This window comes from Uloborus diversus, chromosome 8 (genome assembly GCF_026930045.1).
Source record: "Uloborus diversus isolate 005 chromosome 8, Udiv.v.3.1, whole genome shotgun sequence".
Classification (NCBI taxonomy): Eukaryota; Metazoa; Arthropoda; class Arachnida; order Araneae; family Uloboridae; genus Uloborus; species Uloborus diversus.
Window position 1 is genome coordinate 125,063,251 of NC_072738.1, and position 18,706 is coordinate 125,081,956.

Below are 18,706 nucleotides of genomic sequence, written 5' to 3' on the forward strand. Positions count from 1 at the left end.
AAATATCGTAGAAAAATTGAATGTTCAAAATTCAAGTAAGTCAATTAAAAGAAAACCAAAAGCAGCAAATTTAACCGCGCGGTTAAGTAGGCAAGGATTGAAGAAGAATCTTATTATTCAGTATATTCGCAATACGCTACCAGCTCGAATACGCTACCTTGCGGTGATTTACAAAATTAAAGAACAAGGTAAAACATTGCGTTCCACGTGAGGCTGTTGGTAAACATAGGCGGTTTGTTGTGAGTATTTATTACCGCATTCGATGTGTCTTTTGTTTTAGAATGCTTTCAGCAACAGAAATTGTTTCTTCCCGTAATGATATTCTCGAGCTTCTCAAAATAATGTTAGTTTTCATTATTTTCCTCTAAAAAGTGAGTTGATTGTCGTAAATGGCGAAAGCGTAAACACAAGAAAACTCCGGATTAACAAACTTCGCATCTGCATGAAATTAAAAACATATATGCTCGTCTGTTTGAAGCTTTTTTTTTTTTTTTTTTTGAAGGAGGATAACGTTATACCAGGCAAAAATTTTATTGTTTTGTGTGAATTTGTAACAATGTGGTTTTTTTTTTTCTTCTTAAGCTCGAAAGAAGGATTTAATAACATTAGTAGAAGACTTTTAGCTTTCATCTAAACTCATAACTTCATAACTTTATTTTGTGAAAGTTCACCTTCTCTAGCAATCGTGCGTGTACTCACACTTGGGTATTTCACTTCTCGGTCCAGCACATACTCATCAACATCAGCTGAACTGTGATTCTGCCCCTTTCCAGATTCAAAGAGAGCGGAAATAATTTTTCAACACGATTTCAACCCTGCTCATTTTCAAATGGCGTTCGGAATTTTCTGAACCCCCAATGGATTGGTCGTATGGGTCCCATTCCTTAGCCACCTAGATTGCCCGACCTGACGCCAGTTGACTTCTTTGGAAATTCTTAAAACAAGAAGTATACGAAGCAGAAGTAGACAGTTTGCAGGAATTGCGCAACTGGGTTGATGGAGCAGAAGTAAAACTAAGAAATGAAATTTTACTTAGAGCAACGGTTGTTTCCATTCGCAAAAAAACAAGGGCATGTATCAGGTGTAGCGGTGACCAATTTCAGCATCTATTGTAAATTTTGAAATGATTAAATGTACTCGTTGATGTTGGTGTAACTTTTTTATTATTGATTTTTCCTTGTGGGGGAAAGTAATGCTTCTTTTATTTCCACTTATTGTTATCTCTTGTGTTTTTTCACTTAAATAAATGTTAAAACTATTATTTTGATATAAAAATATCATTATCTTAAACAAAGAAAGCAACATACTTGCGTGAAACAGAAAATTTAAAACAAAAAAGCGCGACTCTTCGCGCTGGAAAGCGCTGGTTTTCCTTTTTCAACGAATGCAGATTTTTTCACTGTTTCAAACAAAAGCCTTAATTTCTGCAGAAAACTTGAAGCCAAATATGATTTCTTGTTGTATCATCTAAAAGCTAGTGAAATGGGTCAGTTTTTGATAGATTTGCCCGTTCTGTAGCTCATACGGTTGTTTTTAAAAATGTCGATTAAAAATTTTGGCACCATTTTAATACTGAGTATGTCCAATGTTTCAAAGCTTGTAGATCGTTGTAAAATGCGACTAGCTTGATGAGAAAAGTGGCATTTTGTAGGATTTAGTCTGTTCTTTTCAAATATGTACTTAATTTGTGTGTAGGTGCTACAGGACTCTCAGAAATCGGTCGTTTTCTCAGAATTTTTTTTTTTTACTCATCTTCTTTATATCTACCATAACTCGATTGTGGTTAAGGATTGGATACGATAATGGGTGGTTCTATGCTCCCCTTGGGCTTTTCTATCACCCCGTTTTGTATGGCAGATTCGATTGAACTCACCTTATATATGTGAAGATGGGCAAAGAAAAGGGTAAACACTGTGAAAATCAAGAAAATGTAAATGTAAAATGTTTGGTCAACGAACAATTTATCAGTCAACAACAATGTGGTAAGAAAAAAAAATGCTTTACACAATGTCACATTTGTTTTAAACATTTTGCTTACAGAAAACATTCGAGGTGTAACACGTGATTGCTTTGTTTTCAACAGGTTTTATGGGATACCAAGGAAGCTGCAACGATATACTACGTTGGATATGGAATCTCTTTGGTTGCGCTGACTCTGGCTCTATTCGTGTTTTTCAAGTTTGAGTGAGTATAATTACACTCAAAACTTTTTGTGCGTCAGATTGAGACTCAATTGACGAACTAATTTATAAAACAAGTGCAAGGTAGTAACTTTTAGTGACCACAGGGGCACCCCGATGGGAAATCATTGTGACCTCCCAAAAAATTTCTTTTTTCGGGATATTTTGCTTGACGATTCAGCAAAATTATCTCCACTTGGTTTATTTTGATTTCCTTTAAAGAAGCAATTCTTATTTATTTTGTAAGTTTTTTGGGTTATTTTCTACGTAAGACTTTTTTTTACGCGGTACCTATCCACAGCATATTTTTTTTTTTTTTTTAATTGTGTTGCGGAAATTCATTGTTTACGTTTCTGTCGTGTGAAATCACAAATGATGAAATGCCATTCAGTGTTGCCATTCACGGAGAAAAATATTTAATTCGCATCTTTATTCACGTATATTGGCAACGATATGGTTGATAGCAATGGTAGAGCGCAATATTTAATTCGCTTCTGGATTATCATAACGTGAATCGCGGTAGAAAGATGCGCCAAATTGCATCATTTGTGACGTCATAAAGACCACACCTTGTTTTCAAAATCGGACATTTAAAAAAAGTAATTAAAAAATAACTGTTGAGAAAAGGAAAGTATTTTCTGGGTCCATGTTCTTTTTTTTTTTTTTAACTCATTCTATCAATTTCAGTGACTAAAAGTAATACTTTTGACTGAAGGAAACAACTCTATTGCTAAAACACTCAAACAACTATTTCCTATATTAACTCTAAAAAGTTATTTTAATTAATAAGATGGCTGGATGCTTAAGAATAGATAGGAATCATTTTAAAATTTTGATCTTGCTTAAACTTAATATTATCTAATACAAAATGGGGGACATAGTTTTTTTCATTTATATTTTCTATTTTAAATTTCTAAAATCAATTTGATTCTGAATTATTTCTTTTCGCTCATAAATACAATTAATTTTGCGAGAACTTCTTCGAAGAAAATAATTTAAAATCTGCTTCTCTTTTGAAATATTTATTAAAGAGGATTTTTAAATTTTCTTTTATCTTCCTTTCCATAATGAAGTTTTGTCTGGCAAATGCTTTGGTCAAAATAAATACAAAAATATGTGAGCGGATTAACACATTTTTATGTAAAAGCAAGAAGTGCTTTGGAAAGTTTATTAAGAGCTGAAGCTCGAAAACTTTTAAGTTCTTTGAGTGTTTTTGTACTTTTAGCGAAATAAAGCAATCAATAAGATTTATTTATTTCAGCGGTAAAAATAAAAACAATTAGATATTTTTTATGAAGAAAAATCTTTGTAAAAGTATAATGAATAGTGCAGTGATCATTTCAAAGTCATTAGCACTTTTATGAAAACTTTCGTTGCTAGATAATGGAATTTCAGGGAATAATAGATTGATGAAAAACTTGGTTTTCAGTTAAAACTTATGTTTAATTAGAATAAAAAAGGAATGAACTCAGAAATGTACTTGTTTCTATAAACTATGTTCATGGGCGCCCAATGCAAAATTTTAAGGGGGGCGGGCAAGGGGTGGGGCTCAGATATTTTCTCCATGGTTTAGCAGGATATTTTTCGCATGGAAACCGATTTCAGTTCAGATTAGAGTTATTGAAATTCGACATTTTTGATAGTTTATTCTTAAATGGCAGGAGAAGAACTGTTTATACATTTTTACAAAGAAAAAAAATTCAAAAAGCAAGGGAGTTCTAATTTCTAGCGGGGGAGTGGGGGCTTGAGCCCTCGCTTTCCCTTCATGTGGATGCCCATGCTCATGTTTGTAAGTGACTTAAAAAACTCAAAACTTTTAAAATTAGTATTTGATTTGTCAGAAATAAAAATAGTTAAATAATTATTTTTCATAAATTACATTGCTTTTAACAAAACACACCGCAAGGCTGTAAAAAATTTAAAATGAAGGAATCATGTCTTAAAAATGTTTTCACAAAGTTCAAATACGCTGAAAACTTCACGTTCAGAGACTGAATATATCTTCGACACCGTGCTGAGCTAACTATAATTATGTTTTAATTTTAGTTGTATTGCCATTATAACTTGATTTTCTCTGTAGTGTGCAATCTTTTTAAAAGGATAAATAAAAGATTTAGGGACGCCGACTCTGAAGTTACAGTGTGGCTTTTGAACCCCTTTAATTGTTAATGGTGGTCTTTATTAATGTTCAATAACTACTACCTCCACCACAACGACAAGGGAGGTAAAAATAAATGAGAAAATGTATTATCTGCATAATTCCAAACATTTTAAGATTATACTTATAACAAGAAACTTTATACTCTCATTCTTTTTTGTACTTTAAAACTATTAATCAAATTTATATTTGTTTGTATCTAGACGCTTAGTTTTTCCTTGTCTCAATAACGAAAAATTCTAACCCCTTCTCACCCCCCAAGTTTTATTCTCATTGATGACTACAATATTTGTGTGCCAAAAGATTCTTCGTAGAAATTGAATCCCGAGGAGTACGATGTTATCTACGAAGTATATTTGAGGACAAAGAATGGGGTTGTTTCTTTTAGTCAAAAGTACTACTTTTAGTCATTGAAATGGATAGAATGAGCAAAAAAAATTACATGGACCTAGAAAATACTTTTATTTTCCCAACAGTTATTTTTTAATTAATTTTTTAAAATGTCCGATTTTTCAAACAAGGCGTGGTCTTTATGACGTCACAATTGATGCAATTTGTTGCATCTTTCTAATACGTTTCCACGTTATGATAATCAAGCAGCGAATTAAAATTGCGCTTTACGCTTGCTACCAACCATATCGTTGCCAACACACGTGAGTAAAGATGCGAATTAAATATTTTGTTCTGTGAATGGCAACATTGAAAGGCATTTCATCATTTGTGATGTCACACGACAGAAATGTAAACAATGAAAGCGCAACGATTTAAATAATTTTTTAAAACATTAAATTTAAATGAATTATTTAAAAAATGGTCAGATCCTATGTTTTTAAGTATGCTCTTTCAGAAAAAAATACTTTTAAAATTTTGGAAACGACCCCATTCTACTTATTTTAACCGAAACATTTCTTTTTCATAAGATGCAAACAAAAAATTATATTTTGAATTTATATAGTGCTCTTAAATGGATTGTTGTGTATTTATATTGGTGCTTCTTTACTTATTTTTCTTCATCTTTTTATGTGAAAAATCTCAATTGAATTCAACGAAATTTTCTTTAATTAATTATTGTAAAACATTCTTTTCAACACTAATTATTTAAAATTTTTTATAATAAATGAACTTTCTATTTATGCATTGATTTAATTTTTTTATTTAGAGATTTAAGATGCTTACGGAATACCATCCACACAAACTTAATGGTGACGTATTTGCTCATAGACGTGACGTGGATTCTGACAGCTACCTTACAATCGAATTCAAACTCGACAGCTGTTAAAGTAAGTGTATCAGTTAGAATATGAATAACACTATAAATGTCAAATAAGACAAGCAAGGGAAATGATAATGTCTTGTTCAATTAACAAAGTTTCACATACGAGTACATATCGACTGGGTGACGTAGTGATTAAGGGTGGGCTCAAAACCGGATCTATGGATCTTCAAGGTGCAGAAGATCGTTAGTATCCATACCGAATGATAATACAGCATGATAAGTATTCCTTGCTTGTCTATTTGGCTTGAGATACTCTCGGTTAAATTAAATTCCTAGCGCAATTTCGCATTATGGCATTTAAAGTGCTTGGATCTAGTGGGAATAAAGGAGTCAAAATTCTTGTGCCACTGCGCGTCTTACTAGTGGCGTATAAAAAATTTAATACCAGATCGGCAGATCGTATTAGGTCTGAAAAAAGGTCTGGTCTGTTAGATCTGCTACGGTCTCTTACGCAATAATCCCTTTGGAAAAAAAATATAGTCATTTTTAATTAAAAAAGATTATAGGCATTCTAAACTATAGAGATCTGTTCGGGAGAATGATATGTTGTTAATAATTTTTCCCAGGAGAAAACTGTAGAAATGTAGATATGCCCTTTATGCATTCTTTCCTTTCCTATCTATTCTTTCATGTGGCTCCTCTATCGGTGGATAGCCAGCACCAAAAGAATTTGACACCCAGTTTCCTTACTAGATGAAGGCAGTCGGACTCGCTTCGATGCGAAACTTCAGCTAGAGCCTAATTTTGCCGCGCGAATTTAAAGCCAAACGAATACTCACGAGACCTTTTACTTGATTCATAATCAAATGGAATAAAGGTTGATTTTCTGTTTCTAAAAAGTCCACCGACTGGAGCCAAGTTTCAACCTGCGCTATCGGGAGTAAGAGACCATCGCGAAACCACTACTCCAACCTGCTGGCCAAATTCTAAAAAATAATACCCTTCGATTGTGAACACTGAATAGTTAATTTAAAAACTAATCAAACATTAAAGTTTGAATACACACCTTCGTTTTCTTTTCAATTAAAATTTTCGCTTCAAATCTCTGTACCTCAAAGTCAGACTACAGTAAGTCACATTATCATTACTTTGTAGGAAAGCGCAAAAACGTTTGCCTGTTACGTACAGAGGTTGCTACTCGTGCTCTTATAACGCTGGTAAATAGCCATAAAGAATTGATTCTTAAAATTACATTGTTCTGGCTCAATGTGGAAAAAAAATCCACATACAATACTGCAATAGCCTGATAATCGCCCTTTTTAGACTTACATTAGTCTAGCTCTGAAGCACAGATTTATTTCTTTTTAAGTAGTACTTTTTTAAGTAGAAAAACGCCCATTTTTTTGCATGACAGTGTTATTTTCTATTATTATTTGCTATATCAGTCTGTTTCAAATGAATGCGTACTCAATGTAGGATTATCAAAGTTTTTCTGCACATAAATACAGCAAGTTTATCTTTCAGATTGCTTGTTTCCTGGTAATTCCTTTAACCTACTTGATGGCAACAAACTTCTTCTGGATGCTGGTAGAAGGACTTTATTTGTACATGTTGGTAGTTAAGACATTCTCCATCGAAAATATTCCATTCAAAATATACATTGGAATAGGATGGGGTAAGATTTATCAGCTTTTCTCTATTGCAAACTTTGATTTATCTGTATTGCTTAGCTGGAGTATGCAAATAAAAATTATTTTTCACATAATAATTATAATTACGATCGAACGAATGTGTTGTCAGGAATTCAATTTTCGTTTGAGCGAATGTGTGCTAAAACTAATTTTTACCAGTTCTGATCGGGAGTCCATCTGTGTAGAAATTTTAAATTGAGTTCTTGCATTGCTCTCATTTACGCAGATTAATCACTCATAATTAAGAACAAGCAAAGTCGGTTTTCAAAAGCGTCAAAATGTGTTTGAAATCCTATTAAATACAGTTCCGGCAAAAAAGAATCTTTACATTTGGTTGACAATTAAAAACTTTGCATGCAAGCTTTTTGTCATGATTTTACATGGAATACTCCCTAGTGATTTGATCGAATATCGAATATTCGGCCAGATTGTGGCAGAATATTCGGTTTGACATTCATTATTCGGCCAGCACTGTATATGAATTCGTCAAAACTTAAAATTTTGGCAATTTTTTCAATGAATAAAGAAGAAGTAAAAAAGCATGGGCGTGACAGGTGACATAGCGTGACACTAGGATTTACGTCATTGTATTTTACGTCATTTGTTGTTACGTCCGCTGGATCCCGGGATCCTGCGAGACTTTTTTAGCTGCTCTAATTACAATGAACTATATCTACAAATCTTTGCAACTTTTTTTAGTGTTTTTTATACTGAAACTTTTTATTTCAGCATTCAAAAATAAACTGCAACTTATATTAATCAAAAACGATTAGCACAAAACACCAAAGACTTAGTTTTAAGCTTGAAATTAACTAAAACCTATAATTTTCGTTCTGAAATGAGTTTAAGGAGATCTTTACGTTCTTGTAATTATTTGTTTTTAATCCATTATTTGTCAAATGATATATAATGTTTCAATCATAACATTCTGAATAACTCTTATGATCATTCTTCTTTTGCTGTTACATTAAAAATTCGCCTCGAAAAGCCAATATTTTTTTAAAATCGACTTTATAATACTTCCGTTTCTCAGAACTCGAATAAGTTTACTTCGAACTATTTGACAGCTCCTGAAAAAAGACTAACGATACAATGTGATGAAACAAAATCCTAAGCCTCGTTGCCACTATATTCAATTGAAAGTAGAAGCGTATTTTCTGCCGAAGGCTCGACACAATTCATCTCATTTCTTTATTGAATCTTTCGGAAGAAATTTGTTCTTCGAAACCTTCATAAAAAAGAGTACTTTATCTTCATTAGAAGTGACAGAAAAACATTTCGGAAGCCTTTGTGTGATTGATTCAAGATTTTTTTTTTTAACTTATCTTTTCAATAGCTGTAATAAAAATATTTTTTCCTCGTGTTCTCCTCTGTTCACTTCAAATGTCTGAAGTTAATTTATAAAAATCAAAGGATTTGTTAAATCTCATATTTTACTCGCTTTGAAAGTTTTATATTTCTTCTTCTGTGATAGGATGAATTCTACGATCTTGTTTTGCAGTAAAAAAATTTTCATTACAAAATTTCAGTTATAACAGCATTGCAGACCAAACTGTTACTTCTGCTTTTGTATGAGGTACATCAACTGTTTAATTTTAGTTATGCTGAGGGGCTGTCCATGATGTCACCCCTTTTTTCAACGTTTCTGACCTCCTCTCCTCCCACCCCTTTGTCACAAAGAGTCACACTTCACCATACCCTCTCCCCTATGTCAAATCTCGCGCTACTTTTCATAAATATATTCTTATAACGAGCTGATGTGTGCATCACATGACTTCCTTTTACTCAAATTTAATGTCATTTTCCCATTACTGGCAATTTTAATGTGATTCAATAGTTTATTCTCTAAATATCACCAACAGTAGCCAAAATAAAACAGATTTTTAAAAGAAATGCCAAATTTGTCGCCAAATTGGCGACAAAACTTGGTGACCAAAAGACTGGCGATATATCGCCATGTGTCCGCCAAATTATAACACCACTTGAGTTTACATCGAAATTAACAATGATTCCCCCTCCCCCAAAAGGGGCAAAAGACCCCTTTAGAAATATCCGAATGCAACCAAAAGAGGAGGTGTACAACTAGACCCCACAAGGAGTCTACGTACCAAATTTCAACTTTCTAGGACATACCGTTCTTGAGTTATGCGACATACATACGCACATACGAACATACATACATACGAACATACAGACGTCACGAGAAAATTCGTTGCAATTAACTCGGGAATCCTCATTATGGATATTTCGCGTGTCAATACGTTCTTAGGCACTTATCCATGTATGGTCGAGTCGAAAAAAAAAACTCGATATTCACTCGGGGTTGAGTAAAATGGAAATTAAGGTCGATTGTTGAGTGAAAATGTTTTCGCGAATACAATACTTCCTTTTTTGTAAAAGGAAGTAAAAAATGCGTGATATCACATTTCTTGTTTCTTCCTCCATTCCCTTTGTCACGAACTGTCACAATTTCAGGAACACCTCTCAAAGCACGACATCATTTGCGGACAGCCCTCATCCTTCGGGCGGGAAATTCGTCTCTTAGAAGAGTTTGGGGTCAGTACAGGGCATGGGCGCCCATATGCAAAGTTGAAAGGGGGGGGGGGGCTCAAAAATTTTCCCTGTGGTTTAGCTGGATATTTTCCACGTGGAAACCGATTTCAGGGCAGATTAGAGTCATTAAAATTTGACATTTTTAATAACTTATTCATTAATGGCTAGAAAAGAAATGTTTTTACATTTTTGCAAAGAAAAAACTACTAAAACCAAGGAAGTTCTAATTTCAAAGGGGGGGGGGGGCTCGAGCCCTCCCTTGCCCCGCTATATGGGCGCCCCTGGTACAGGGTGTTTTATTTTGAGTGGACAAAATGTTCTATGAACGTTGTATACCATTATTCTAATCTATAAAGGTTATTATTTTAACTAATCATTTTCTCAGAGAAGCCATAGTTATCTAAATTTCATAGATGTTTTATATGTACCCCTTTCAATGACACGGTAAATATATATGCGGTATTCCAGTTCCTGCCGTACTTGTCATTGAGTGTCCATCCATCCATCCATCCATCCACTATAATATTAAAATCTGTTCGCGTCTGTCTGTCTATCTGAAGATCTATCTTCGCTAGAACCACTGCGAATCGGGAGTCAAACGAGATACCGATCAATTCGAAATTTTCCAAAGAAAACAATGGGACCAATCTCGTAATTGTGCGACTTTAATTAGCAGAGATATTAATTAAAACGTTAATTAACATAACGTTATTCAGGAATTTTTATTTCTTTCCTGTTGCCATTTTGCATATGCGCGAGCAAGTAAAATTCTAATAATTGTTTTAAAAGAGATTTTTTGGCTGCTGTCCAAATCTTAAAACAACGTTTCCATCTAGAATTTCATTTTAAATTAGTTTAAAATTGGTTGCCCTATTCGGACATAGCTTTTATTTTATCGTCTGTCTTTTTTTTTATTTTTTACATATGAATTACATTATTATAAAGAAACAACTTACATATTTTTTGCATATGAAAGTTGTTTCTTTAGCTATGTTTATTGATCGTAGTGTAAGTTTATCATTCACCGACCTCATATTTTGGTACATTTAGGATGTGCGACTAATTATGTTTATTTTGTTGGACTTTTTCCCGTCACATGGGTGAGTTTTCGAATCGTAATAACTCTATTTTTCCTTCCTGTTTCTATTTTTGAAATATAGTTTGTATCGTTAAAAGAACATGTTAAATTAAGATTGTTTGAATTTCTTTAAGTGAAACAGAGTTGAACAAAAATATTGTTTTTAAGGATTTTAACTAAAGCTTAATTCGAATCTGATGACTTGGTATTAAATTAATGCAATTGGTATTTATTAAGTCTTGGTGCTTTAGTTTCACGTAAGCAACCAAAAAGTATGTGTCATTTTATGTAAAAAGCTGATCGTAATTGTACATACAAATGTTTCAGATATAGTCTATCAGATTTAATTCAGTTTAAAGTGAGCACAGATTATAATTGATAATGTATGTATTTTTTTCTTTTGTGCTAACTGAAAATACGCATAACTTGCATTATTGATAACTATGATTAACTTTAAAGAGATTTTTGCCAAAAATATGCTCTACTGGTGTTTTGCAAACCTTGCATTACGCGTATTTATTTACTTCTTAGCGCTTTAGAAACTGATGTCAGAGTAATGCAAAAACATCAATTGGACATCTCTTTCGTTTTTTACGTAGCCCGTGCAACGCCGGGCACGCAGCTAGTTCATTATTAATCATTGAAGCACTTCCGTTAACCGCAGCTACAGGGTGTTGTCTCCATTTCTCATGGAAACACAGGAGTAAATCCTTCAGAAAAAGTGCCATGAAATCCTGTCTTTCAGAAAAGACCATAGGAAAACATCACAACAGGAAAAAATCAACGCCCCCTTAATACTAAATGCCTATCGCATTAATTAAAAGTGAACTACCCATATATGGTAATTAATTTGGTGGATTCCTTCGGTCAAAAGTGCTACTTTTAGTCATTGAAATGGATAGAATGAGCAAAAAAAATTACATGGTTCCGGAAAATAATTTCATTTTTCCAACAGTTTTTTTTAATTATTTTTTTAAATGATCGATTTTTCAAACAAGGCGTGGTCTTTATGACGTCACAAATGATGCAATTTGACGCATTTTTCAACTACGTTTCCACGTTATGATAATCAGGAAGCGAATTAAAATTGCGCTCTACGCTTGCTATCAGCCATATCATTGCCAATACACGTGAGTAATGATGCGAATTAAATATTTTGTTCCGTGAATGGCAACATTGAATGGCATTTCAAAATTTGTGATGTCACACGACAGAAGTGTAAACATTGAAAGCGCACCGATTTAAGTATTTTTTTTAATATTAAACTTTAAAAAATTATTTTAAAAATGGTCAGATCCTATGTTTTTAAGCATGCTCTTTCAGAAAAAAATACTTCTAAAATTTTGGAAACGACCCCATTCGCAACTGCAGAGCTACCTTGCGGTGGTTAACAATACTGCTGAAAAAGGTAAACATTCTATTTCACGTGTTTTCTTTGGGGTAAATTACAGGCTTCAAACAGTTTAGGGTGTAATGTACTTTCAGAAGAATAGAAAAGAAAGCTTCCCATAAACACGTTGAAAAATTACTGCCATTCACGAAGCGTAGATGCAAGTTAAAAGTTACGGCATTTGTTTGTTTTACCTTTTTCATCCGCCATTAGACAGTGGTTGCAGCGCCCCCTATAGTTTATTGGAATTGCGAATTCAGAGAACAGCGAAGCCCAGCTATCAACTACGGAAGCGTTGCTATGGCGATACATAAAAACATTTCAAATTAAATTTCTAATTGATTAGTTGCTAAACTTAAATTTAGAAATTAACCAATGAGTAATTTCTTCGCTATTAATGTCTAATATCTTCGATAGATGGCAATGATACCGAACAGTTTTGAGTTCATATATGCTCATGTTAAAAGCGAAAAAGCGATAGGCATTTAGTAATACGGTGGCGTTGGATATATCTTTGAATATCGGTGGCCAACACAGCAATGGCATATTTTCCAAGCACAACCATGAGGTAGACAACTAACCTAAAACTTCATCATCCACCACTCGATGCCAAGGGTGCCCATATGCAAAATTGTAATGAGGGGGAGGGAGGACTCAGATATTTTCACCATCGTTTAGCAGGATATTTTCCCCATGGAAACAGATTAGATTCATTAAACTTTGATATGTTTAATTACTTATTCATTAACGGCTGGAGAAGAAATGTTTTTACATTTTTGCAAAGATAAAAGTACCAAATACAAGGAAGTTCTCATTTCTAAGGGGGGGGGGAGCTCGAGTCCCACTTGCCCCCCTATGTGGGCGCCCTTGCTCGATGCTGTGACTAGGTGGTGAATCTTTACCAAGTTTCGGACAAATATATCTTTGAACTGTCTGCAGTAATATGAAATTTGTACAATTGTACGTTGTTATTTCTTTTCTACTCACAATTTGTTTGGCAATCATTCTTTAGCAAGTATTTAAATGTTTTCTGCAAAGAAAGAACGCATTTTTGTTTAATACCGACGGAAATAATTTTGGAAATCCATTGCCATTTTCTTCCGAATAGGAACTAATTCATTCTAGGAACAATGTACGAAAATCATATAAAATATTTCAACAATCTTATAAAAAAAGCACATCAAAGCAGCTGTAAAAATATTTTCAAATTCTACAAATAAAAAGGCAGTTAATAATTGTTCATGTTGTTAAATTTTTGCAAAAAGCATGAATTCAATTACATAAATAGCTGAAATGAATACTAAATTCAAAAATTTATAACTCAGTATTTTGATTATAACTTTTTTTTAAATTTTCATCGGTGTTCAACAATTTTTTACTTATTTGAAGATTTTATTTTTAGATTTTGGATGAATCACACTGACAGTTATTGCATCAATAAATATGTTCGCCAATTTGTGTTTTAGCTATTCCGTTGTCTCTCGTCTCCCAATGCTTCCTCCCACTTTCTTCATAATCTTGAGAAAATTTTATTGCTTGCGATGAGGAAGAACGAACTCTGGAGTAAAGTCAATTAATTTTTCTCATTTTTTCTCACAGGCATCCCTGCCATAATTGCTGCAGCTTGGGCGATCGTTAAAGGAGTGGCCGGAGGCACTTCAGACGAACCACTTGCTCAGAGAGGGTATGTTTTTCATTTTCGAGTAAGGATTACATTTTTATGGGAAAATAATGTGGCGGAGATGTTAACCTTTGAAAAATAGTGTTTGTGGGTGGGGAGTTAGGGTTATTTTTTTAAAAAAGAAATTGAAGAACTGTGGGAAAACAAAAAATTGATTAAAATTTTTACCATAAAGAGGTTTTGATGGAACGTTGTCTCATGCTATAAAACGAAAGTAGATAAGTCTTTTTTAATGCTATTGAAGTTTTGAGGGCTTATCATAATTTGTAACATGTAAATTGGTGGACGAATTTTCTATTGTTATTTTTGCTCCTCTTACTTTTAAGCATGCACTTTAACGCAACTTTTGTTGCTTTTTATTGACAATATTTGGATTTTTAGTTGCTTAATTCAGTTACTTGTCGGAATTTTACTTTAAGTGCCTTTTTTAAATCTTGTTTAAGGGCTTACTTTATTTCAAAATAAAACATTTAAGGGGGTAATTTCCAAAATTTAAAAGTATTTTTTTTTAAAGAACATTAAAAACATAGAATCTGACCATTTTTAAAATTATTTGACAAAGTTTAATATTTTTGAAAAATGCTTTGATTGGAGTGCTTTAATTGTTTACGCTTCTGCCAGATGACATCACAAATGATGAAATGCCATTCAGTGTTGCCATTTACAAAGCATAATATTTAATTTGCATCTTTACTCGCGTGTACTGGCAACGATATGGTTGATAGCAAGCGTAGAGCGCAGTATTTGATTCGTGTGTTGATTATCATAACGTGGAAATGCGGTAAACATATGCGCCGAAGTGCATCATTTGTGACGTCATAAAGACCACGCCTTGTTTGAAAAATCGGACATTTAAAAAAAATAATTGAAAAAATAACCGTTGGGGAAAATAAAAGTATTTTCTGGGTCCATGTTATTTTTTTTTTTTTTTTTTGCTTATTCTATCAATTTCAGTGACTAAAAGTAGTACTTTTGACTGAAAGAAACAACTCCATTCTGAATTGCGACTACATAGTTTTGGAAAAGTTTGACAAGTTCAGCACTTTGTTTTGACTAGTTTGGTGAACAAATTTTTGGAAACGTACCATTTGCATCTTATAACGATAATTCTGAGAATAGTCTATTGCTTCTATATTTTTCTCAGGAACAACTATAGTAGCCTTGACCCAAAAACTCATCTCGATGGTCACGCGTTGTTGAAACATAAACTGCAGAGATATTGGTTCCAAAATGATATCAAAATTTAAAAGAAATACTTCCGAGTAATTGTAATGACTTATATCCCTAATTCGTACAATTTAATCAAAATCACTAGCACCGATGAATTTTCATCAAAAATCAAAAATTGCTTAGTAAAACTACATTTTTAAAATTTGAACGCAGCGGATTTTTTTATGCTAACGAACTTCTTTGATTAAAAATACTGGTAAAAATTTTTGTGTCATTATTTAAGTATTTTCTTAAATCTTTCAAACGCTAAATACAGGGTTTATTAAAAAGAACCAGCTGTTATAACAGGTGGCTGCATTTAAAGTTTTACATGCAATACATTCTATATACAACTTGCAATATTTGCGCTTCTTTTGTGATATTTCAGCTACGGAGATTTTCATCACCCCAACGTATGTATCAAATTTAGTAACGTCAACAGATGCCGGCAAAACATATGACTTGCACCAAATTTAACTTTAGTGTGATCACTCAGTATGATCATGAAAAGATAATTTTGCTCATAAAAGTAGTTTTAAGCAGCATTAAGACCTGTAAGGAAGTGGGAGGGGGGATAAAAGGTTCGTTAAAAACTCCCAATTTTTGCCTTTTTGTCTGTCTACGTCAGTAATGACCAGCCTTTTTTCACCTGAGGGCCGCACCTCATATTAAAATGATTCTCGCTGGCCAGAACACTTGTAAAGTTTTAAAACATTTACAATGTTTCCAAATAACGTGGAAAAATATGGAAGATAGAAAAAAATTACAAACCAAGAATTGTTATTAATTTCTTGATACTTATTTTATTAATTGCATCTGTTTTTCAGAAACCAATTTCTGAATATTTGACTCCAAATTTCTGACCTGGGCACTAATCTTGCTTTTCGGTCTTTAACATTGACCAAACCACGGGCCACACGAATCAGTTTCGCTGGCAGGCAGAGGCGTACAAGTACGGAGGGGGGCACCTGTTGGCCCGGGCCTGTGTCTGAAGTGTACCCTAGATTTGTAAAGTGAGGGATGAAATACATGGTAGGATCCAAAATCCAAAAGTAATGAGCTTCACGTTATACTGACGCATGCGTACCTTGCAGCTCGCTCCGCTTGACAGCGACGGTAATGGGGGGTTAACTTGACAGCTAACACAGGTCAGTAGCCTCCCAGCTTTCGGAGTGGCACCATCGGCCTTAACAGTAACCTCTATACGGTGATTCATGACACGTGAGATATGGAAAGTTTGTCAGAGCAACGCAAAACGATCAAATCTTGCCTCTGGTTTCCTTTCCAAACATTCGCAATGATTCAGCAGGCGTTTGGGACTGAGTGTCTGTCTTATTCGCATTTAGAAAAGTGGCATGAGGCCTTCGTAAGGCCGGGAAGAGGTGACTGAGAAATCCCAGTTTGGACGCCCGTCATCGGCCCGTACTGCCGTGAATGTGCAACGAATATGTAAATTTTTCAATACGAACTGGCGTTTTTAGTCTCTGCCAAGTAGCAAAAGCCCTGGACTCTTCGGAGACAACGGTGCAACGAGTTGTTATGGAGGAGTTGCACACGCGGAAAGTCTGCACGATACTTGTGCCGGAAGTTCTGACTGAAAAAGGTCCGAATCAGCCTTCCCGTGGTGCCCTAGCCATCCTACAGTCCGAGTTTGTTGCCTCCTGACTTCTTCGTGTTTCCACTATTAAAATCAGTGCTGAAAAGAAAACTTTTCGACTCCATCGAGGACAACCAAGCTCGTTTCAAGGCAACCCTTCTAGATATCCCGATTAAGGGATCCCTTTGAGTGCTGGAAAAGTCACCTACAGAAGTGCATCGTTGCAGGAGGTGCCTATTTTTAAAACTATTAGTCAGTTGTACCTATCAGGTCAATAAATCTGACTTTTTTAAACGAAGGCTCATTACTTTTTGATCTTACCGTGTATATGTAAGGGGACGTAGGGGTAAGCAAAATGGGGCTGGGTCCGTAAAAGTCAGTTGTAACGGGCCCCAAAATTTCAAAGATGACTGCTCTGAAGTTTTAAGAAAACAAGTACGCTTAAATGCCCTCATTATCTGTACTACTCAGAGCCAAACTAACGTAAGTCACATAGTCGTTACTTTTCAAGAGAGAGGGGATACGTTTGCCTGGTGCAAAAGGACGAAACTCGTGCTCTTAAAACATTTAAATAGTTCCAAAGGATTTTTTTTTAACAATTACATTTATATGGCTCGATACTGAATAGGATTCAACACACCATATACTAAAAATAAGACTAGACCGAGCTTTCATATTCTTGCTAATGAAGAAAATTGGTTCACAGGTATATCATGTGACTGGTGTGGTTGGTGGCTTGGCGAAAACTTTGGCAGCATGGTTGCTAGATGGCGGCATTATCTATAGTTTGGCTTTTGACATGTATTTTTGGACGGAATTTTCATTAGTTCTTTTTTTTTTTTTCTTTTAGATGCACAGGTTGAACTGTTTTTCTTTTACTTATGAATTATGTTGACATTAGTTATTAGTATTAGATAACAGTTTTCAGTAACTTTTATTTCATTTGGATCTAATCATTTTAAGTGTAATGTTATGTGTTGACTAAAAGTATTCGCCGCAAACAAGTTGAAACGAATTGTCGTCTATATTATACTGAAACAATTACTGCCTCTATTACTACATTTCTTGCGAAATTGAAAGAAATTGGGGATAGTAGGTTTTTAATGAACTCTGAAGAAATATCTGATTTCAAAACTTTGCTGCCTACGGAAGTTGTCCACCGTAAGCTATACTAGATGGTAGCCAATTTAGAAATCCGCCATTGTAGCAAACTAAACACTGAATTATTTTCCCTCTTTACTGTCTTAAAATCAATATGATAGAAATAAGTTGTTTTCTCAAAACGAGTTTGGTATTTCCAACTGTCTAAATAACGTCAAAGCATCATTAAACGGATGTCAGAAAAATTAATAGGAATCATATTTACCAGTCTCGGAAATTTTGAAATTTCAACATAGAAATATAAATTACTTAAAGACTTATGTGTACATAAAAGAGAAAACTAAAAATTAAGATTGTTTTTAGTTTAAAAAGGGATCTTTCAAATTGGTGGGAAAAATTGTCGCCAACATTTAGACTACTTTTTAACACTTAAAAACCTTTTTAAAAATTCATTTCACTTCTCTGGGGATAAAAATACTTCTAGAAGCTATTAAAAATAGTGTATAAAATGTATTCCTATGCTTTCCACTAATGTAACTTAATATTTAATACAAATATTTATAAACTTCATAGCGAAACACGACTCGAAAAAGTACTGCATACTTGTGAAATGTTACAGATAATCCTTTTACATATTTTTCTATGAAAGGAAATGAGCAGCAATAGTGAACCATTTTTCTTGCACTTAGGTGTTATGAATAAGAAAATAAACTTAGCGCTTGGCAAACATGATTTCTTCAGATATGGAAGATGTCGTCTGCTACGATCAACGCCCGCCGTTGTTGTGATACACACCAGTCTCATGGTTTGGTTTGTGAGTAGCAAAAGGGTTGCCATAGCTCGGTCTACTCT

The 18,706-nt window shown here is 34.0% G+C and overlaps 1 protein-coding gene across 1 annotated transcript in view; it reads left to right on the plus strand.

Annotated features, from left to right (window-relative positions):
• LOC129228582 (diuretic hormone receptor-like) overlaps window positions 1-18,706 on the plus strand; it is a 64,998-nt gene that overhangs the window by 17,234 nt on the left and 29,058 nt on the right. The window contains exons 4-7 of the mRNA XM_054863265.1: window positions 2,084-2,184; window positions 5,498-5,618; window positions 7,079-7,229; window positions 13,866-13,950. Coding sequence (XP_054719240.1) covers window positions 2,084-2,184; window positions 5,498-5,618; window positions 7,079-7,229; window positions 13,866-13,950 — 458 coding nt within the window. The remainder of the gene's footprint in view (window positions 1-2,083; window positions 2,185-5,497; window positions 5,619-7,078; window positions 7,230-13,865; window positions 13,951-18,706) is intronic.